Source organism: Galeopterus variegatus, unplaced genomic scaffold, assembly GCF_000696425.1.
Source record: "Galeopterus variegatus unplaced genomic scaffold, G_variegatus-3.0.2 Scaffold181, whole genome shotgun sequence".
NCBI lineage: Eukaryota > Metazoa > Chordata > Mammalia > Dermoptera > Cynocephalidae > Galeopterus > Galeopterus variegatus.
In genome coordinates this window covers 581,862-603,958 of record NW_007726292.1, presented here as the reverse complement: position 1 = coordinate 603,958, position 22,097 = coordinate 581,862, and the positions used below count along the sequence as shown (strand labels likewise).

The 22,097-nt window shown below is 37.0% G+C and overlaps 1 protein-coding gene across 1 annotated transcript in view; it reads left to right on the top strand.

Moving 5' to 3' along the window:
• GPC5 (glypican 5) overlaps nucleotides 1-22,097 on the top strand; it is a gene marked incomplete at its 3' end in the record, with an annotated part of 474,236 nt that overhangs the window by 5,673 nt on the left and 446,466 nt on the right. The window contains exon 2 of the mRNA XM_008564102.1: nucleotides 19,724-19,885. Coding sequence (XP_008562324.1) covers nucleotides 19,724-19,885 — 162 coding nt within the window. The remainder of the gene's footprint in view (nucleotides 1-19,723; nucleotides 19,886-22,097) is intronic.

The following is a 22,097-nucleotide window of genomic DNA, read 5'->3' as shown; positions in this document are numbered from 1 at the left end:
AGAGAATAGCCGTTTTCCATATCTCCATTTCTTTTATAAAAGCCTGATATAACTAGGAGAAGAGACAGCACCAACTGTGCCCTCACTTCTTCTACTTTTCAGCTTTAGTAAATTTCAGATTTTACTAATGATACTGCTAAAATCATCCTAAAATGATTATTCATTCTTCTATGAATCACAACAAATACCACAGTTTCTGATTAGCTGAATCAGGTCCTCATATGGCTACCATGTAAGTTGAATGTATAATGCACTTTTATAGAAAGAAAATGAGATTTTTGTACTTCCACATTTTTATGAAATAATACACGTTCTCTTGAAAATTTAAAGTACTGAAAAAGATAAGGACAGCAAAATAATTTTACCATCTGAAATAGCCACCCAAATTCCTTTGCATTATCTTTTCAGAACCCTCATTGACCCTCTGCTAAGCACATAACTATTTCTTTGAAAGAGCATAGAATCATTTTATCTTTCTTTGTAATATGCCTTTCTAATTATGAGCATACCAGTATTTCCCATTTTTCATGCCATAAATCATCCTTGTAAGCATTTTTTTAGGGGCTGTATAGTAGTATAGTATAGAATTTCATGGAATCACTGTAGCATAAATTAAATTCTCCCTTGTTGTTGGAAATGTAGGTTTTCAGTATGCACTACCATAAAGTCACATGGCTGAGGACATGAAAGGCAAATGTGTAAAATTCTTACCTCGCTTGTGGCTTTGCACATGATCTACATTCATTCTACACGAGGGTTTTTCAACCTCAGAATCACTGATATTTCAGGAGATGGAGTCTATCTTGTGTTGTGGGGGGGCTATCCTGTGCATCATAGGATGCTTAGAAGCATCTCTGACCTCCACCCACTAGATGCCAGTAGCAGTACCCCCTCCCCACCAAGTATGACACCTCAAAATGTGATGTGTCCAGACATTGTCAGCTGTCTCATCACAGGAGGCAGAATCATCCTGGTTGAGAACCATTGGCATGAACTGTCCAGCCTGTGGGTGCTTACACACAGAAATTGTATAGCTGGCTTGTTTGCATATTTCAAGTCTCAGCTTAAATATCAGCTCTTCAGAGAGGCCTTTCTCACAGTTTGCTAAACTAGATTACACCAGTTATTCTTGTAGAGTTTGCTTCCCACATGTCACATTCCCACATGGTGCCACATTCTTTTTCTTAGTTTTGACTCTAGATCTTTCACCACTAGATTGTATGCATGATGAAAACAGACTACATCTCTACAGGAGCCAGTTTCAAGGGCATGTGACCTGTGCAGTCACACAGGCTTCCATACTCAAAAGGACCCATACTTTGTTTAACATTCTGGTGTCACCATGTTGAAGTCTGAACAAGGTGCTCTGCATTTTCATTTTGCATTGGGCCCTGCAAATTATGTAGCTGGTCCTGATGTACCTTGTTCATGGTGGATTTATCTGGTACCTAGAACAGTGCTTGGCATGGAATAAGAGTTGAAATATTTTTGGGGTAATTTAGTAAAGCTTCAAGGAACATCTTGGTACATTGTTTGAACCTCTCTGATTCTGAAGTTAAACTCTAGAAGTAAGTTCATGGGTATTGAATATCTAAGATTCTTCTATGTACACTCATATACAATGATTTCTTTATGTTTTATGGAGTTATATAAGTGAGTTAAAGATGGGCCCCCATTTTGTTTTTGTTTTAACTTCTTCACAAACAGGCTGGGACCGTTAGCTCAAAGCCCACTAGTGCCAACTGCAAATTTGTACATATCCAATTGCTTTAAATATAGCACAAATAAACATATTTTTGTCCATTTAGAGCCCTCTTGTTTTGCATACCCCACAAAATGTCACCCCACATCTGCTAACCATAGATAAAATAAACCTTGGGGCTGTGAAAGGCCCAAAGCCATTGCTGCCCTTTGAAGCTCTGTGACCCAGAGGCTTCCCATCCTGATGTTGAGCCATGTCACCTAGACACATGAACTCCCCTCTCCTATTCTCTTCTCTTCTGGGAGTTCCCCTTTTTACTTTTCCCCTTCTGGCTAATGGCCCTGCACCACTGTCTCTAGAAGGTCTGCGGTTGTGAGGGACTTCTCTCAGGCAACTTGGCAAAGTGCCACCTAAAGAAAGCTCATTGTGTACTTCTGCCATCTTGTCGTCCTGTCTTTTCCTCAATCAGCCCTGAAATCCTGAAAAGCGCCACATGTGAGTCAATTCTGTATTTAGTTATTTCTAGTATAAGGTACAGACTCAAAGTAGAAATACCAATTTTAAATGCACTCATGCATTGCCTGATGATGGGGGTATGTTCTGAGAAATGCATTGTCTGGTGATTTCATTGTTATGTGAACATCATAGAATGTCCTTACCCAAACCTAGATGGTATAGCCTACTACATGCCTAGGCTGTATGGTATAGCCATTATAATCTTATGGGACCACTGTTGTATATATGATCAATATTTGAGTCATTGACTGAAATATCATTATGTGACACATGGCTATATATTTTTTTCCCCTCTTCTAGACCACAGGATACTTGAGAGCAGGATCTTTGATTGATTTCTCTTTTTGTTCTGTGATTAGGCCAGCATTAATACATAAATTTTGAATTGTAGAATTAATCTTATGTTTATAGTTACCTAATAGGCTATTTATTGTGCTTATTTTTTTATGCTTAGTAAAATGAGAAATATAGAAGAAATTTCTTAAAATATATTCTCATCTGGGCTCAATTGTAGAGTTGAGTAAATTGTTTTTGTAGAATTACTTTTTTCTTAAGTAACTCTGCCACAAATTCTATAAAGTGACTGAAATCTTTTAATTTTAAATTTAAAGGAATTTTTATGTATATTATCTAGGATTTTTTTAAATGGCATAAATGACTTAACAGACAAATGTCTGGAAGAGAGTTTCCTCAAATGTCCTGTAAGGAAAGGAACATTATTTAACATTTAAGGGATTCGTTTGCATAGCTGGTATCATCATGTAGCCAGGATGACTGATCTGCCTTGGAGCAGTGATTGATCTATTAATAGGAAAATGGAGAAAAACGAGGCGACCAAATATAATTTGCAGTTGGCTCGGGCTTGCTTGGTTTGTGTTTTATTTGTATATATTTCTGGCAAAATAGTATTGTTCCATGAGGAAATTAATAGTAAGGAACTAGAAAATGATTCAGTTTTTCCATCTCCAATACTTGTTAATTCCATGTTGGGAGTAAAGTACTTATCTATGGAAATATTCCTGAGCTGGGAAGATTATTAAAGGATACCGATGTACAGTTCAGACTCCACACAGACTAAGTAGAGGGACCACAGACTTTCAGAATAGCAAACAAATAATTGCTGTTAAATCACAAAACATGGTATATGGTAGCAGGTATAATCTGTCACTAAAGTATTTCCAACAATTCTAATTTTAGAAATACATATCTAGTCTATATCAGTGCTAGTGAAATAAACAGCATATTTTGATATGGTTCCACTGTTAACTTTATGTTTCAAATACAGTTATATTTAAAAGCTAGTAAACATTTCTTGTCTCATAATTTAAATTGTTTATTACTTTTATTAAGATAATGGGTTTGGATTACTAGTTTCTTTCCCCTTCTGTGCTATGATAACCAAATCTATTTTAGTTTTCATAATTCTGTATAGGCAGTACAAGTAAATAATCTTTCCAGCTATCTTTTTAGAGCTCCAACTCTTTTGCTTTTCCTTGTCTTACAGTTTCAAGTCAAGGGAATTTAGTTCATGTTTTCTTCAATATTCGCTTTGGGAGAAGATACAATCTGAGAAGGGAGTTGGATAAAAAGCACACCAAGAGTGTGCCTTCACTGATTAAATGAACATAAAAATTATTTCTGGATGTCTTTGTTCATTACATATATATTCCTTAAATGGAAGATTGTCAATATTAAATTACCTGTTCAGATTTATTGGCTTTTTAAGTAACTGTCTTATTCAGTAAGGTAATACCAAGTTACATTTGGTTCATTTTCTTTTGATCACTGAAATGTCTGTGTTTAATGAGTTGAAACTGAAGTAGGTCAATAAAATAAAGAGATTAACAGTCTGTTCTCACCAGGCTTAGAACATGTTTTACTCTGGGAAGAAAAAGAAAATCATTTTTAAAAAGGTTTTTGATCGACTTAAAAGGTAAAGGAAATAGGAATAACACTGAAAGTCAGAAAGCTGAGAAATCAACGAGCTTTTCAGGGTCCTATTTGTCAGGTGAAGATACATGGATCTGTATTTGTAAAGTTAAGAGCTTTAGTCACAAGAGCAAAACTAAATTTCACTTTTTACTTTTATAAGCTCAGGTGCACAAAAAAGCTTTATGTTACTAAATATTTAATATTAATTCATCTTTGGAAATATCTTACATACATAACAAGGAAAAACGATAGGTATAGAAAACATTGATATATTGTCATGCAATAAACAAATGGGAAAAGCAGGTATATTAACTTATAATTTGTGCATCTTATGGTCATGTATTTTAGTAAGTAGCAATGAATTTACGGTTTTGAAATAATTTTGTCTTGACTCTATCACGTATTAGCTATGTGACCTTTAACGAATGACTCAACCTCTTGGAAAATGTTTTTCTTTGTTCACATGTGTAGTGATACACACTTGTTCCGTTTCCCTTTCAGTGGTTTTTGAGGATCACATGGCATGATGATGACACTTTGTAAACAGTATTACTCTCTCCAAATGTGACATAATTAAATTTATTACAAATTATCCTTAGATACATTTAAAAAATTCTTTGTGTTGGGTCAGGGAGCAGGCAGGAATCATAGAAGAATTTTTTTCCTTCATGCTAATAAAATACTAAACTTTCCAGTATTTGTCTCCCATCATTCACCCTCAAAGTATTAATCCTCTACTTTTAGGAGCATAGCTCATGGTCTCATTATTTATTTAATTTAATAAATATTTTATTATTTGTAGTTTAATTCTGTGGTAAAATCACAGTTGTTTATTTGTATATGCAGTTTAAGAACTAGAGACTGGGCTGTTGCAAAACAATGCTATTCAAAATAATTCAGTGAAGATTGAGAGAGGTGTGTTGCCTGGAAATATGAGGTTTTAAGGCTGAATTTAATGTGAGTAGGTATAGATTCTAAAATATATAGTTGGCTTCATCAGGCAAGTTGGAGTTAATTCTCTACTCTGCTTTATCATGTTCTTGCATGTCATAGTACTGATGGGTCTTTGTGTGTCTCCTGTATTGGGGATAAGAACTTTTTTTCCATATCAAAGGCACAAGGATGGAGTGTGCTGGCAAGTGTCTGAGAGAATCCCTTCAGATGGATTCTCCACCCTACTCTGCGTTCCTGGACTATATGAGTGGGCATTCTTGCCTCTGGCAATTAACCAGAAGCAATGGCTAGAGGAGAGACTGGTAGATCCCAGGTCTCAACTTGTGGTGTCACTGAAGATTGTGTGTGCTCCTTTACCTAAACCCACAGCTCCTGTCGGGTGACCTCAGAACTGTCTCTGGATTCTGGTAAGTACCTTCTCCCCTTTTCCCTATGGGGTAGTGACAATGCCCTCTCCATAGTGACTAGATAGGGAGTACTGTACTATCCCTTATGATTTTCCTATACCCTACTCTTTATAAAAATTCTATTAAATAATCCAATTTGAGAGTGCCTATCTATTTCTCCCAGCACTATGCATGATAAAACTTTATGTACAATAATATTTAAACCCACAGCATTCAGAAGATAATTTTATTTGTATTTAAAAATATAGAAATATAAATCTATTCTAGAGTCACTTTATAAATGTTTTGAGAAGTTCAGTCAGTGGAGATTTCTTTACCCACATTCAGTTGCCTCATGGTAATGCTCTTATTAATTAATTGTTTCTTTCCTTCCTTTTCCCCTCACCCTTTTATGAAGAGCCTTGGTGGTAGCTAACTCTTTAGGCTTCAGTTAAGAAATATGACTAAATCAAAAATACGTCATGATGACATAGTAGTTTAATCCCCACCTACTCTACCAATTCAATCAATCACTAAATTCTCATAGATCCTATTTCACAAATGTCTCTATAATTTGTCTGCCCACCACCATGCTTTAACCTGTGCATTTTTGTAGCTGACTTATTCAATCAGCCTACATCTACACTTGGTCCTTGCTGGTCCCTTTCCCAATGGATTCCCAGTGAATTTCCCAATAAAACTCAAATCTGTATTTCTTGTTTAAATCCTTCAATGGTTTTTCTTTGCCTTTCTTTTAAAAAATAAAAGAACATGATTATATTTGAATACACATGCACAGAAATTAAATAAAATACCACAGTAAAATAAATGGCAGGGGGTTGGGAGCGAGAACCCCATGGTGATTAATCTGTAACACACAGCAATCATAACGTTAGCATCCTTAATCATAAATGAGCTCTTATAAATCCGTAACAAAGACATTAATATTCTGAGGGAAGTTAAAAAAGAACCTAAAGAGGAAATTCAAATGATATAAATGACTGCTAAGGATATATGGAGATGATGGAGTCCAAATCAACAGAAGAAAAACAATTTCTCAGGATTATTATGTTATCAAAGGATAGAAATACTGATATCTAATGTTTCTGTGATTGTAGGAAATAGAGTATTCTCATCTATAAATACCAAAAAAGAAGATTGATGAAGACTGTCTCTATGTTTGTGGGTAATTCTGCAGTTATGACTCAAAATTTAAATTTTGTATACCCTTTGCCACAGCAATTTCAATTTTTTAAAAACTTATCTGTTTATTATTATTATTTTTATATTCTAAGATGTTGTTGTGGAGCAGTGGCGGGGAGGAGAGAGGGGATAGGGAAATGGTGGTGGAGGTGGGTGGGTGGGGCTGGCCTGGCTGTGGAAGGTGGGGGGCATGGCTGAAGCCCTTGGTCCCCCCAACCCCGGCTCAGGAGCCCAGGGGGCTTCTGTGGAGGCTTAGTTGTCCCTAGGCTGGATGTAGACATGGGGTTGGGGAGGGGGCATGGCTGAAGCCCTCATGCCCCCTTCATCCCGGCTAGGGAGATCTGGGGACTTCCGTGTTCTTTGGTGGTGTTCAACCATTTCTAGTTAATATCAGAAGTTTGTCTCTGATCTGTGAGTGCTTTGTGTTTTCTTTCAGTTCTATGTTGGATTATTAGATACCCCTACCACTTAAACTCTGCACTGGAACTAATTTGTTGTCCTTTGTTTACTTCTAAAATGGGGGATCTTCCTGTGGGGATCAGCACTTAAGCCCTGTGGTTGAGCTAAATTGCTGCTTTGCTGCTGATTTTTTGAGGAAGGTTTTTTGTGCAGCTCAGGTTTTAATTGTTGACCTTGTAAGCACTTCCAGGTCTTACGAGGTTCGGTACACCTGGGTTGTGTGGAAACTCTGGTCTGGGCCTGAGTCTTTTCAGCAAACTGCACCCCCTGCAGATCTGTATTTCTGACCAGTCTCCACTGAGTTGTCCTGCACTGATTGGAGAGCAGATCAGCTGTCCATGGTGTGGCCAAGTGCTCCCCACCATGGGCCTGTCTCCTCTACCCCCTGCACTCCAAACACTTCCCATGGGAAAGGCCATGCACCAGTCCCTTGCAATGACTCACTGGCCTTTGAGTGGCTCCTCACTACTGTGTTGGTCCATAGGAACCCTGTTAGTGGTCTTGCTGGCCTGGGGGCCAATAAGGCCCTCCTCTCCCCTGCAGTCTCCAAGAAACATCACAAAAAGGGCACAACTGCAGTTTTTGCCAGCTCTTGCTCCATGTGCTCACCCGGACCAGCCTTGAAGCAGCCGGGGCACAAAATAGTCAGATTAGTCCCTTCTTTCCCTCATCATGCTTTTCCTGCTTTTATGCACTCCATAGGTCTCTCCTTCTCTTTCCCTGAGCTCGAATGGCCCCAGCTTGGCAGTTTCTGTTTTTTAATAGTTGTAAATTAGTCGATTGTGGGAGAGAGTGACACTGGGGACTGTCTATTCCACCATCTTGATTCTGTCTTCCCAATTCTGGAAGCAATTCCAATTTACAGGAAAGTATTCCAACAAAGTAACTGGACAAAATTTAAACTAATTTATATATAAGCATGGTCATTGCTCAGAGAATTTGCAGCTAATGTATATGTCTATTAATGTCTGTTAAATGATAAGTTATGGATGATCAAATGGATATTAAACCAAGAGAAGCAAAGCTATATAACCAAAGTAAAACAAGTGATTCACATTGTTGAAAGAAAAAAGCAAATTAAGGCCCCTCTTTGAAAAAAAAGGAAACTACTTGTACATCAGGTTAGATATGAACAACCCCCAAACAATGTGCACAAAATGCCATTAATAGTAGGTAAGATTGAGGAATAGAATTAGGAAGAGAAAAAGTAGTTAAGAAGTAAACATACTATACTTCAGAAATTTCTGCATCCTTTGAATTCTTGAAAATGATGATTTTTAAAATGAACCAGATTTCTAAATTGACCCTGTGATAAGTGAAATTTGTAAAAGTACATGATTCACACTTACAGGAGCACTGAGATGAAGCCCTTGCAGTTCTGCTATCCTGAGCTTTTCTGAATAGTAACACCTTCAAGGCTCTGAGATTGGGTCCAATGGCATCAATGAAAACATTCAGTCTGATTGTTCTTTGTCCTAATACTCTTGACTTTTATGTAGCTTATCAGACGATTCATGATCTGGCCCCTTCTTTTTTAGCCTCATGTACTCTCTTTCTCCCCATTTGAAAGGGTTAGTTTTTGATCCTGAGCTACCATGAGTAAAAAAAAAAAAAAAAATGTTTCTTACAGATAATTCCTGGAATTACTGAGGTGCTGTAAACTAACTTCAGAATAAGGAATTATTTCTATAGTCATCTCTGAATCAGAGTACCAAATTATGGTCATATTTTTAACATCATTTTTTCTCTTGGACTATTGTGATAGTCTGTGGGTCTTATTTTCAATTTTGTCCTCACTGGAAGTCATTTTCCATACTGCTTCAATGATGATATTTCCAAATAATAAAAGTGAGGCCATTGCCCCTCTAAATTAGTTCACTCATTCAGATTCAAATGATGGAAGCCCAGGTAAAACTGTCTTAAAAAAAGGAATGCATTGGAAGTATACTGAGGCATCTCAAGGGACAGTGAAGACAGGGAAAGGGGAAGGATGAAAATGGACTAAAAAAATGAAAATTGGGGCTACCATGTTTACAAATCTCTTACTCTTTGTGGCTTTAAGATTATGTTACCTGACGCAGGGTGGCCTTCTTTACATAGCAGAAAATATGGCTGCCATATAGCTTCTTACCAAAAGGAGAAACTGATCAACTCTCTTGGTTTCAAGTTCAAAAATTTCAGAGAGGAGATCACCTTTTAAAGTATGGCAGTTCTTTCACTGACTGTAAGGATGTGTTGTTGGGGGTGTGAGGGGGGTGGGGAGAGGAAATCCTAGAAAAACTGTGCAAATCATACACACAAATCCAGAGGTTTGATGCACATCTGGAAACATCTTTCATGGTTCCCCAGTGCTTATAGCAAAACTCAGACTTCCATGTATTACAATTAAATTTCTCAGTGATATAATTTCTGTTTTCTTTTCTAGTCTTGTTTCATGTGGTCCATACACTCTTTCTATCGTGTTGTGAGAGGTAATTCACCATGGGTCCTAAGCATCCCTGCATGTTTTTACTGTGTATGCCAACAATGCAGGGCTCTGACTTCTTTTTACTTGGGCCATTTCTCAGTGTTGTGTTTGCAATGAGCAATCTTGAGGGATGGTCTCCCTAGGGTAAATTGCAGAATTGCTTTGGCTTGGTGTAAGAATGGTGAATTCTCCACAAGTTCAGTGTTTGATATAGTTCAGATATGTTTGTCCTCGCAAACTTTGTCCCCCCAAAGCTCAAGTTGAAGTTCGGTTCCCAATGTGACAGTAGTGGGAGGTATTTGGGTCAAAGGGGCAGATCCCTCATGAATAGATTAATGCCCTCCCTGGGGTGGGGAGGAGGGTAGTGGGTGGTCATTTAAAGGAGGCTGCCTCTCTCTCTCTCTCTCTCTCTCTCTCTCTCTCTCTCCCATCCTCTCTTCTTTCTCTCTCTCTCTCTCTCTCTCTGTTCTTCTTGCTATGTGATCTGCTTGCACCTGCTGGCTGCCCTGTCATTTTCTACTATGAGTAGAAGTAGCTTGAGGCCCATGACAGATGCAGCTGTCCCAGAACAATGAGCAAAATAAACCTCTTTTCTTTATAAATTACCCAGTCTCAGGTGTTGTTATAGCAACACAAAAAATGGACTAATACAGAGTTCCTCCCCTGTAATGCAACCTGGGACATGTGACATAGGCAGGCATCCATCTAGACCCGTGGAGCAGGATGACTGATGCAAACCAACATGGTGTATTAGGCCCGTATCCGTGAAACAGCAAGAAGGGAAAACCCAAAGAACCTTGACAACTCCTAACAATGTTCCCCACCCCTCCAATCATATGTAGACCTGGTATTCCATTTCAGCTTTTGTTTTCTCCAATGAGCCATACCTTTCCATGCATCTTGCCTGTTGTTGCCTTTCTCTGAAATATCATTTCCTCCCTTCTCTTCTGCCAGTCTTGTCTGAACAAGAAAAATCTGAGTTCAGATTTGTTTTGCTACTTATCAGCTTTGTGAATTCAGACAAATTTAACCATAATAAACTCAATTTCTCATTTATATGGGAATATTTTCTACCTTTTCTTTTTTTTTGGTAAGGAGTATATCAAGCATCTAGTTAAAAAGAAATTCAGTAGGGCCGGCCCGGTGGCGCACTGCTACAGTGCGCTGCTTGGGAGTGTGGTGGCGCTCCCGCCGAGGGTTCGGATCCCACATACAGACCGGCCACTCACTGGCTGAGCGAGGTGTGGGCGCAGCACTGAGGGTTGCGATCCCGTTGCCGGTCCCGGTCCGGTACGGGCGTGACACTGAGGGTTGCGATCCGTTGCCAGACATGAAAAAAGACAAAAAGGAAAAAAAAAAAAAAAGAAATTCAGTATATTGTTCAGAATCTCCTCTGACCCATTCTCTTGCCTCTCTACAACCGGGAAATCATTTCTTCCTCTGTGCTCTCAGAAAACTTAGTACATCCTTTATGGAATTTTTTCATATTAGTATTTCATAAGTGTGTTACCCCCTATTCTGAACCCTGGAGGGAAAAACTGCATTTTATCCTCCTTGGTATACTTAATAACTATCACAGTGTCTTGTACAGAACAGGTGCTTAATCAATATTTGATGAATTCCATTTGGTTTATTAATCAAAATAAAGAGCAGGAAATTACTCTGCAATTTAGTACAGGTGGAAGGAAGACTCAGCATCTCCTAAAAAGTCCCCTGAGAAGTGAGGGACTAAGAGCTCATTTACACTATAGGGCTTCCTGTTCCTATCCACAACACAGAAATATATAAATGTATCAATCCTTAAGATGCGATTTTTAAGAACTCTGGTTAAGTTGACCTCAAAAAAATAATCAACAAGATCCACTCTGTGTTCTGCTGTATTTTATTTCTATTAGCTGTTCATTAGTCTTTTTTGGAAAAAGGATCTCACTAGCTTGAGAGAAATGCTACATACTAAACACGAGAGTGTTAAGACAGCAGTTCTCAGAGGAAATGAAGGTTATTTAGAGGTGGGCCAATGCCAAAGGAAGTATCTCTTAGAGCCAGTTAAGTTACTTTGGCTGAACTCTATTTATGGTTGAAGGTTTCTTCCCCAACCTTACCTCTAACCCCACCACCAGCAAAGTCTTTATTACATGTACTTCAATGTGATACCAGAGGAGAGGGTCTGGGGAAGCCCAATGGCCAGCTTCAACCCACACTGGCCTCTTACTAGGTTCATGACTCTGCCACAGGAAAGAATTCAAGAGCAGAGTCACAGAACAAAGTGAAAGCAGGTTTAATGTAATGGATAAGAAATACAGATTTCACAGAGAAAGTGCAGCCTAACTCCAGAGACTGAGAAGGACCCACACCAAGTTTAATATAAAAGTAAGAAATATACATTCACAGACAGAATTCAGGCTGGCTCTAAAGTGAACAACACTCTGCTAATGGCAAGATTGATCCAAAAAGAAAGAAATACACACCTGAGGCACAGTGCAGGCTGGCTCTAGAGAGAGTGAGCAGCAGCCCTGCCTTCTTCCTGGATCCAACTTTTATAGTTTGGTTATCTATACATATTCACACTATCTAATAATATTCAACTAAGAGGGTGGTTCCCAGTTATGCAACTTAGTCTTGTACATGCTCAGATGGTCTCTTTTAGAGTATGCTCATTGGTCAGATTCCCCCACATGCACATAATATATTTGAATATATTCAGTGCTCTCTAGTGCCTACAGGGGAAGGCCATTGAAGGGGTAAACTCGTTTTTATTGATTATGCTTTGCTATTGGGATTACATAAGTCTGCCTCGTGAGGTCTCAATCTCCATGTGCTGGTGCCGAAAATAGGTGCTATAGACCACTGTAGCTCAGGACTCAGATAGAACTGGAGTCTTATGGGAGTGGTTTGAGACCTAGAGTAGCGGCCTGAAACTCCAACCCAGGGAGACTGAGCAGCTCCTATCTCAAATGGAAGCAAATATATTCTTGAAAAGCAAAATTAATTTCTTGTGCCAGTTAGTTCAGAATCTCAGCTTTAACCTGCCTTGGAGGAGCTCTGCCATATGGGCATGGTCTTTTAGAGAAATAGTGAGTGTTGTTGATAATTGAGATAGTCTTTTAGGGTGAGTTGGTTAAAAAGCAATAGAATAATTTGGGGCCTCTTTTAAAACTTAGGGGAAGAGATTGTAATTCATTTTTCCCTCAAGTACTATGCTATACTGCAGCTGTACGTTTGTGTGTTTATGTGTTAGTGTATGTCTATATTTAGGCCTTTTGTCTCAAACTGGCTAACACGTAGCAGAGTGATAACTATTGACTCCAAATTTATGACATCGAGTTTGAGAAAGCACTCTGTTTAGAATACCTTTTCTCTGCTTCATGAACATAGAATATATCCTTTCATATTAGAAATGCTTGTTATTGGTTATAAAAATAAAGATTTAAGTATGTGATTTTGTGTGAATGTTAATCGACCATTGCTGGGAAAACAGCTCTGAGCACATTATCAGTGATGCCATTTATATATATGAGGGACAATATTACTGTTCTATTTGTGAATATTATGCTGAATTATTTGTGTAAATTTATAGATTCCCAAATGTTCCTTATTTTTCACTGAATCCTGAAAGAATACTCTTCTGAATTTTTTTCATTTTAATGAATAATATCAATATATACTTTTGTAGGACAATGCTGTATTCATAAAATTAAAAAAAAGAATGAATCTATAAATGACAGTGATACATTGTTGTGAGGAATGTTTGTAAAATGTAAATAGAATAACAACAAATACTATTTCAAGTGGTTTATTGAACCAATTTTTAATGTCCTCAGCATTAAGCGCTTCTTAGGTATATATTTAAAGCTATCTCATTCGTTTTGACCTAAGACAGAGCCTCCTTTGTTTTTTTACAAAATACTATATGTGCAAATAAGAATAAAGAAAAGGAGACTAATACTTTACTGATGACCTTTTATGCCAGGCGTTATGTCAGTTACTTAAAATACAGTCAGAAACAAGACAAGGAGAGTCCTTATCCTATTGGAGCTTATAGTCATGGGAGAGACACAGAAATTAAGCGGAATAAGTTAAGTACACATAAGCAAAAGTTCAGGAAAGCACAGGATATAAGGTGATATTAGGGACTATTGGGCAGCCCTTCTAGTCAAAATTGAGAGAAATTAGAAGTAGTAAGCATTAAAACTTTTAATCAGGTTTTAGTACAACAGCTATCACTGAGTTAAGATGACCTTAAGATTAGTCCTTAAAATGAACAGGATTCCAGATGCAATGTGATTACTTATGAAGTAGCTATCTAGTTAGAGTTAAGGAAACAACCAAAGAGGCAGCCCAGATATTTACAGATCTTTGGAAAGCACAGGCTTCTTGGATGTGGCTGCTTTTCCCAAACAGAGCTGATCTCTGCCTTCTTAAAATGCGTGCAGGAAAGCACACTTTTCTTCAACCTCCCTGTTTTTCCCCTTCTACTTCATTGATGGCTCCTCCTCAGGCTCTTTTGAGGGGCTTCTCCTCTGCTACAATTCATGTTGAAATGCCTTAGGTTTTGTCTTGGCCAGCGGTCCTCAACCACGGGTGATTATGCCCAAGGGGGACATTTACAAATGTCTGGAGTCATTTTAATCGTCACATCTAGGGTGTGTGCATGTGCCATCTAATGGGTGGAGTTCAGGGATGCTGCTAAACCTCGTATCTGTGATAGGACAGCTCTCCCCACCCAAAATAATTATCCGATCCCAAATAATTATGTTGAGATTGAGAGACCCTCTAAACTTCATTAACTACTCTTTCCTTAGATGATCTTATCAAAACCCTCTGTTATTAATATCCATCTTGAGTCTCAAATGCCCAAACATATCTTCAATCTAGATCACTTTCCTAGGCTCCAGACTTGCATATTCAAATATTATTTCCACATCGTCAATTGGAGGTCTAATACACTTCTCATTTTCAAACCTGAATTTCATTTCTTTCCTTGCAAACCTACTCCTCCTTTTGTCTTCTTCTTTCCTGTTTGTGGTACCAATTATTGATCCATTTTTTTTCCCTAAGGGTCAAATCTAAGGGTTATCCTTGATTCCTTTCTTTCTCACCTGTCAAATCCCATCCAAGATGTTTCTTCCAAAATATATATGTGAACCTAACCACTTTTTATCACTTTCACCCTAGTCCTAATTCTCATTTGCAATACGGAAATACTGATTCTCAAAATAGCAAGTAGAACAAACTTTTAAAAAACAAGTCAAATCTGATTGTTACTCACATATTACCACTGTATCTCCTTTCTTCCACACTAAAAATCCTGAGTTTCAAGGATACAGGATAGAATTAGAGAATAGAATTTGATTTCCATAATTACTTATTTGTTTTATTCCATGTTGCACTCAACAGCAGTTTCAGAATAGCATGAAATACAGTTTTTAGCATTTATCCTATTTTCGTCTTCAGGAGCTTACAGTATCTGTAACTTTCTTCAATATTTGTTGTTGCTGTCTTTCAAATATTTTAATTCTTCTTGATTTTTCAAAAGTCTTATTTTTCATATTTTATTTCTCTTAAGGCATTACCTTTGTGTGATTGGAACTTGTGTGCCTTCTAGTGTGTCTTCATTTAGAATTTTTTTCTTTCATCTTTAATTCTTTACTGGGTTCTGTCAACTCATATCTGTGTCTTTCTAATTCTGATATATGTTGTTCTTTCATGTTTTCTGTCATTGTCTTTAGCTTGTTTTGAAATAGTATGACTAAATTTTTGATTTTTTTTTTTCGAGCAGGTCTTTATGGGATTTTATTCCGTTTCTTATTCTCTTTTCTATTATAGTAACTCTGTGTGAGATTTGACCGCAGTATTTTTTGTTGTTCATTTTATGTGAAGTTAGTTTTTTCTGAACATTTAGATTGAGACAGGCTTCAGAATAGCTTTTCTAACTTTACAGAGCTTCCTCTTCTGTTCTTTTTGTGGAGTGTTTAAACATATGGCTGCTTGTTTTCTGAGATTTCCTGGATTTATTTTCCTTCCCACTTTGGTCTCGTCCTTCTCTGTCTATGTCTCTTGGATCCCCCTGCTGTTGAATTTTGATGCCACTTCCAGAAGTTTGTGTGTGGGGTTCTGTCTTGGAAAGGAGCCCTGTGGGATCTGTTTGAGAGTTATATGGGTTGGGACTGCTCTTATTCATTCTCTCTTTTCTCTCATGGCTCCACTGCACACATTCAATAATGGAGAGAGCAAAACTCTTGCAGTTCAGCTACCATTCTCAAGTTGCTCTGCTGTGCTTTCCTGTGAATTCCGTTTGCTGTTTTGGGTTCTCCTATTCTCAGGTCCTTCAGAATTATTACTCCATTGCTTCTTCCTCTACCTCCAGCCCTGACTCTGATACTGTGAAGAATTTGTGGCTGTTGCTGGCTTGTGCTCATCCTGTGTGTATTTTGATGTTTGTGAGGATATCACGTCTTTGAATTTTGTTGGCTTTTTTTTCGAGTTTATTGCCTAGTTCTGTCTGATTTTATGCGGGGATTTGGAGGTAGAGAAAACTACGTCATCACTGCTACCTTCTTTCTAGAATGCCTCCCGATATTCCTACTTAACTGAAAAGAAGACATATTTATCAATACTGCTGCTGCTGCTGGGTGAGAAATCAGGAGGAGCCCCATAATTCTGGCTGAAGGCCACTGTTTCATTTTTCACTTTGTTTTGATTTTAGGACTTTATTTTTTGTGGAGTTAGATTTTACTGATCAGATACATGACTGTTTCTCCTGGGCCTGGGTTGGGTACTCTTGCTGTTTCGTAATATCCTGGGTTATACCATGTCCCTTGAAGCCAGGCTTTGAAATCTTTTTAAAATACCCCTTGTTACCATGTAGTATCTGTTTGGGTTCACACTAGCTTTGCTCTCTTGTGGTGCCTGTTTGATTTACCACAGGAGCATTTCAGCAGCCTGGGATTTTTATCAACAAGCATCTTATTATGTCCTTTGTGCTTATCCTGACAACAAAAGGTAAAATATGGCCCTTTCCCTGAGGATTTTGTTTAGTTCATCTTGTCTGTATTTTGGACTGATGTAGAAAAAAGGGGAGCTGGTTTCTTGTTAACTCTTTTCCCCCTTGACCGCAACCCCAATTCTAAGTTATTTAGGCATATCGTGTAGGTGATACTGATAAAAATGTTGTGCCAATTAGAGGCAAATCAATCTTTGAATTATAGTCTTGATTGGATTTGAAATTTTGTTTTATGTTGTCCTTACAAACTTCCAAGATTCTAAATAAAAGTCTGAATTAATCAATGCAGACCCACATCAACTTGAGGAGTGTATTTGTGTTAAGTGGTCTAAATTGCTACAGATAGTTATTCGGAGTTTTTGAGATGTGATAGTTTCTCTCCTACGTTATGTTTAGGATAGCAATTTAGGCAACTTGTAGCATCTTTCTAATTGTGCTTTTCATCATTTAAAATTGGGCAAAGAGGCAAACGGCAACTCTATAACACTATATTTTAGCCTATATATTTTTGAATAAAACTCCTTGGATAGTTCCTAACCTAAATTTATTTTCTTCCAACTTACTGAACAGATACCTTTTTTTTTTTTGAAACAGGAATAGAAAATGGCTGGTGTGTCTGAAACCATTTATAGGTTTGACTATTACTTTCCTCTCAGTAGAGTAATGGTGAAGAACATAGCTTGTGAGTTAGTCTGCCTGTTTCCAGCTGTATGACATTGGATAGTTTCAAGCCTCTGTATGCTTCCATTTTCTTATATGTAACATCTCGCAGTAATGGTACTTTTATCATAGGATTGATGTGTATTAAATGAAACAGTGAATATACGTGTTAGATCCTCAGTATGGCTTAATGAATGATTATTCAGTGTTTATGATGTATTAGGTGATGTGTTGGGCAATTGGGATATAATAATGAGCCAAAAAATCCTCCACTTTATGCTTTACAGTGTAAGTGGAGGAGCTAATTAATTAGTAATCACATTAAAGAATATAAAATTGCAACCATGATAAGTGCAGTGGAGAGGTATGTGGCCATCTAGGAGCATGTAATAGGGACTTGAGCTGACTGGGAGGTTAAGGAAAGTTCTCCTTGGAAAGACTGAGTAAAGATCTAAAGAAAAAAGATGGGAATGAACTAGGTGAAGGTGTGTGTTTGCTACATATGTGAGTGAGCATATGTGGGACAAAAATGTCCCAGACAGAGGGAAGAGCGTGGAGAATGGCTCTGTGGCAAGAGCGAACTTGGTGAATATAAGAAGTTGAAATAAGGCGAGTGTGACGGGAGGGTGACAATGGCCAATATTTTTGGCAATGAGGCTGGAGAGGGAGGGAGGGAGGTAAGGAGGGGTCACAACTTGGTGGCCTTTATAGACCATGTTTAGGAACGTGGTGTAGCAAAACGGTGTTACGTATTTGAATTCTGGAGAGATATTTGCAATAATCTGTTATTATTATTATTATTCCCGAGAGGCCTTTCCATCACTGAATATGTTTATATACTTTAATATTTATTTATTTGTTCTGTTCCCCAATCTCTGTTGTTGCTCTTCTCTGAACGCTAATTTGTCAATCCTTCCATTTAGGAAGAAAGCTGAGAAGATCTCTTTGTTTTCTTTCAATTTTACTATTTGAAATAGAATTTGCTTTTGTATAACTTTAGGCAAGATAAATGAAAAACAATTGCCAAAATATTACGTACTGTGGCACTTATAAATATTTTATGTTTCTTAGACTTTATAAAATGCTCAAACGCTGTCATTTGTTATTTGTCTAACTTAAAGAAACCAAAGCCAAAATTATTAGAAATTTTGGTGTCCCATTTTGGCAGGAAGCTCAGAATGATTTTAGATGTTTTGGTCTTACCCCAAACCAACTTTTGAAAATGTGAGACTTGAGGCCAATTCTGTGTGAAAGATAAGAGCACTTTGGAAGGTAGCTGTTATGTGTATGCATTTGTGTATTGGTGTTTGTGTGTGTGTGCATGTGCATGTTTTAATTTCATTGATCTAAAATTGGTCCATGAAGAGCTACTGTGGGAGCTGTGAAGCTCCCCAGAGATCAAAGGCCACAACTCTTCTTCCCAGAGTAAGATAGGGGAATAACTGTGTTGCCACAACTCTTCTGCCCAGAGTAAGATAGGGGAATAACTGTGTTATATTAGACCACATAAACACAATTGCCCTGAGTGATGCATAAAATCCGGGTAGCCTTGGGATGCCCTGGAGCTCACACCATGGTGCTTCATCAGGGTTTTCCCCTTCAGACACTAACTATTCCATGCACCATACCTTTTCCTCTTTGTCCTCTGGCATATCTGCTACGTATAAAGATGCTTGCCCTAGGTGCCTGTCCGGGGTGAGAGTTGTTAATCACACTAGCAAATGTTTTACTTTTGTAACCACAATTCTTGCATGTGTCTAATAATAACTTTCCATTTCATGTAATATGCATCTGCACAGGATTTTTCTGAATATGATTATATAACTAAAGAGTGCTTTAAGTGGTAGGAATTGTGTCTAGCCAGCATTATATAGAGAGTACAGTCTTGGATGCTGGATTTGGGTCCATGGGAGTGTGATCCCCGTCATATCTTCATTGCAGATGATAGCATATTCCACAAGAAGCACAGCATGGTGGGAGCTGAAAAATCAGGCGAGGTTTTTGATCTTTATTTGATGCATGAAATTTGATTTCATGTCCTCAGGAGAAAACAGTTCTTTTAGCCCATATAATTCTGTGTAACATATTTCATTCAAATAATTTCACCTAAACTCCTAAATAAAAAAATAAAAAAAATTTTCCTGATTAGTTCTACACTTATGTAATAGTTAACTTGCTTTCTATTGAGTGAACATACTTAATATTTGACCAAGAAGTTAACGAAATATTTGAGGAAAGAGTTAATGGTTTAGAATATTTTGTTCATGGTTATATTAATGGGCGATAAATAAATGTTCTATTAGCAAATGCTGTAGTAAGTCAGCTCCTCACATAGAACACGAACCCTTTGGGTGCAGGGGTGATCATAATGCCTGACGTGAGCCATGTAATGTTTGTTAAATGACAGGTAGTCATCCTGGAAAATATTGTATGTGTTTCAGGCCCTGATCTTCAGGTCTGCACATCCACAAAACCTACATGTTGCACCAGAAGGATGGAGGAGAGATATCTAATCGCAGCTCGCCAAGATTTGCAGCAGGTGCTTCAAACATCCAGCGCCACATTGAAATTTCTAATATCGCGAAATGCAGCTGTTTTTCAAGGTAAATGGGTCTTGAGTTCTGAAACTAAGGATTAGATTTGTTATGTAATTTGCCTATGATAGTTATATCGGCAAACTTGGCTGGGTGATTTCCTTACATTTGTATATTATTCTGCTATAAAATGAAGTTTTAGCTTTTTCTAACCTTCAGAGCTTGTTTCTGAGGTTGTTCTGGGCGTATATATTGAGTTGGACCTGGAAAACTGTTGTATTCATGAAATGGTGCTTGGAAAAATATGCCCCTATAGGATTCTTCCAGGTCCCCAATATTCTGGATGTATGAACAGACATAATTGTTAGATTTCATGAAAAAATTCTATAACATAAACTCCCATTGCTTTTAACTAGGTATTATAGATTTATTTTTTAAAATATGATTTGAAAAATTATCTGTCTAATTTCCTCCCTGAAACCTCATGTGGTTTTCATAAGAACACGAGTGTAATATATTAAAGTACAGGCAAATTTGATAAATAGTAAAATAGGAAATATTAATTGGATGTTTAAGGGTCAGTAAAGACTAGAACTCAATCTTAATTCAAACAATATGTTCAGAAGTAAAATTAATGGGTTATAAAATTACAAGGCACAGTGAAAAATAGATGATCTTTTTTATTTTAGTCATCTCTTCTATAAAATTCCTTATTACTGCAATAAAATAGCCTAATTTATTTTTCTTTTTACAAAGGATTAACTATTCTGTATATGACTAGAATGAAAATATCTAGATTACACTGCTTTTCAAATTTATTGCTTTTGTTCAATGCAGAATATAACTTCTGTTAGTATTCTTTTTTAATAAGTATATTAATGTCAATCCATTTAAATAATTTGTTTTGTTTACATACATAATGAAATCAGAAAGCTGATTAATTTTTAAAAGTAGAGTTATATAAAACAAATACAATAAATCACAATAAAATTTAAGTTGACTTAAAATGAAGTTTATGATGAACTGATGATTTTTTTGTAGAAACCATGAAATGTTAGATTTTAAGATGTTATTAATTTAGCAATTCTTAAAAAATGACTTAGAAAATAATAATTTCTGTTATGGGATTTATTCATGTGAAATTGTTGGAGGAAAATTTAGTGATATACATTTTAAACCATCATTTGTGATTTGAACTGGCTGAATTAGAGGCTTTAACCACCTTACATAAAAGTATGTGATGATTATTTCACATGAAAATAGTAATATGTACCACATGGAAAATACAATTTAAAGGTAAGTGGGCAGTGAATTGACCAGTCAGAGCAGAACAGGAAGTTTGTGGTTATTGGTCATCTGTTTGAAAATGTGAGCTGGACTCATTGAAGAAGGCTTAAAATACCAACTTGAGTTTCAGAGAATCATTAAAGATTTTTGAACAGGGAAGCTTCCATATTTTTTCTCATCTTTCAATGTCAAAACTAAATCTCTCCAAGTAAGAATATATGATTGAAAAAGATCATGACACATCTAACCTTTTTGCATACCAATATTAACTATATGGGTGAAAGTGCCAACAGTGGCTAACACATAGGCACTCGATGTTAGCCAAACATTTTCTTCTGTGTTCAAAGATATAACAGACTTTTCACATATGAGGATACTTCAAAAAATTCATGGAAAGATTCATATTTCTTTTAACTCTATTTTTTCATGAACTTTTTGAAGTGCCCTTGCATTCTTGGATAAGTTGATTAAGATAGAGCACATTAAGTTAAATATATTTGGAAACATGGAATATTTAGACTTTTAAGATGGGTTGCGGGGCTGGCCAGTTAGCTCATAGCTTAGTTGGTAAGGGTGTGGTGCTCATAACATAACACCAAGGTCCAGGGTTCAATCCCTGTTACTGGCCAGCCCCCTTGACCCCCCCCAACAACAAAAAGATAGGTTTAAACTACTGGAAAGTTTTGGTGATAATGCGAAAAGTTTGGTGATAAATTTTTAGTAGAAATACATATTAAGATATGAGATTTTCTCTACCAGATGTCAGATAATTTTACGTAAACTTTCATTATTTTCTGTTTAATAAATTGTACCTGTTATATTTAATAGGTTGACTTTTGCTGTTTATTTAAAAATTAATAGAGACATTCTGAAATATAATTGGTTATAATAAATTACCATTTTCTCTCTTTGTGGATGCCAAGTTTTATTTAAGAATCATGAGAAGGCAAGACAAATTTAAAAGAAATTTGCCTAAAGGCTAACTTTACTAGAA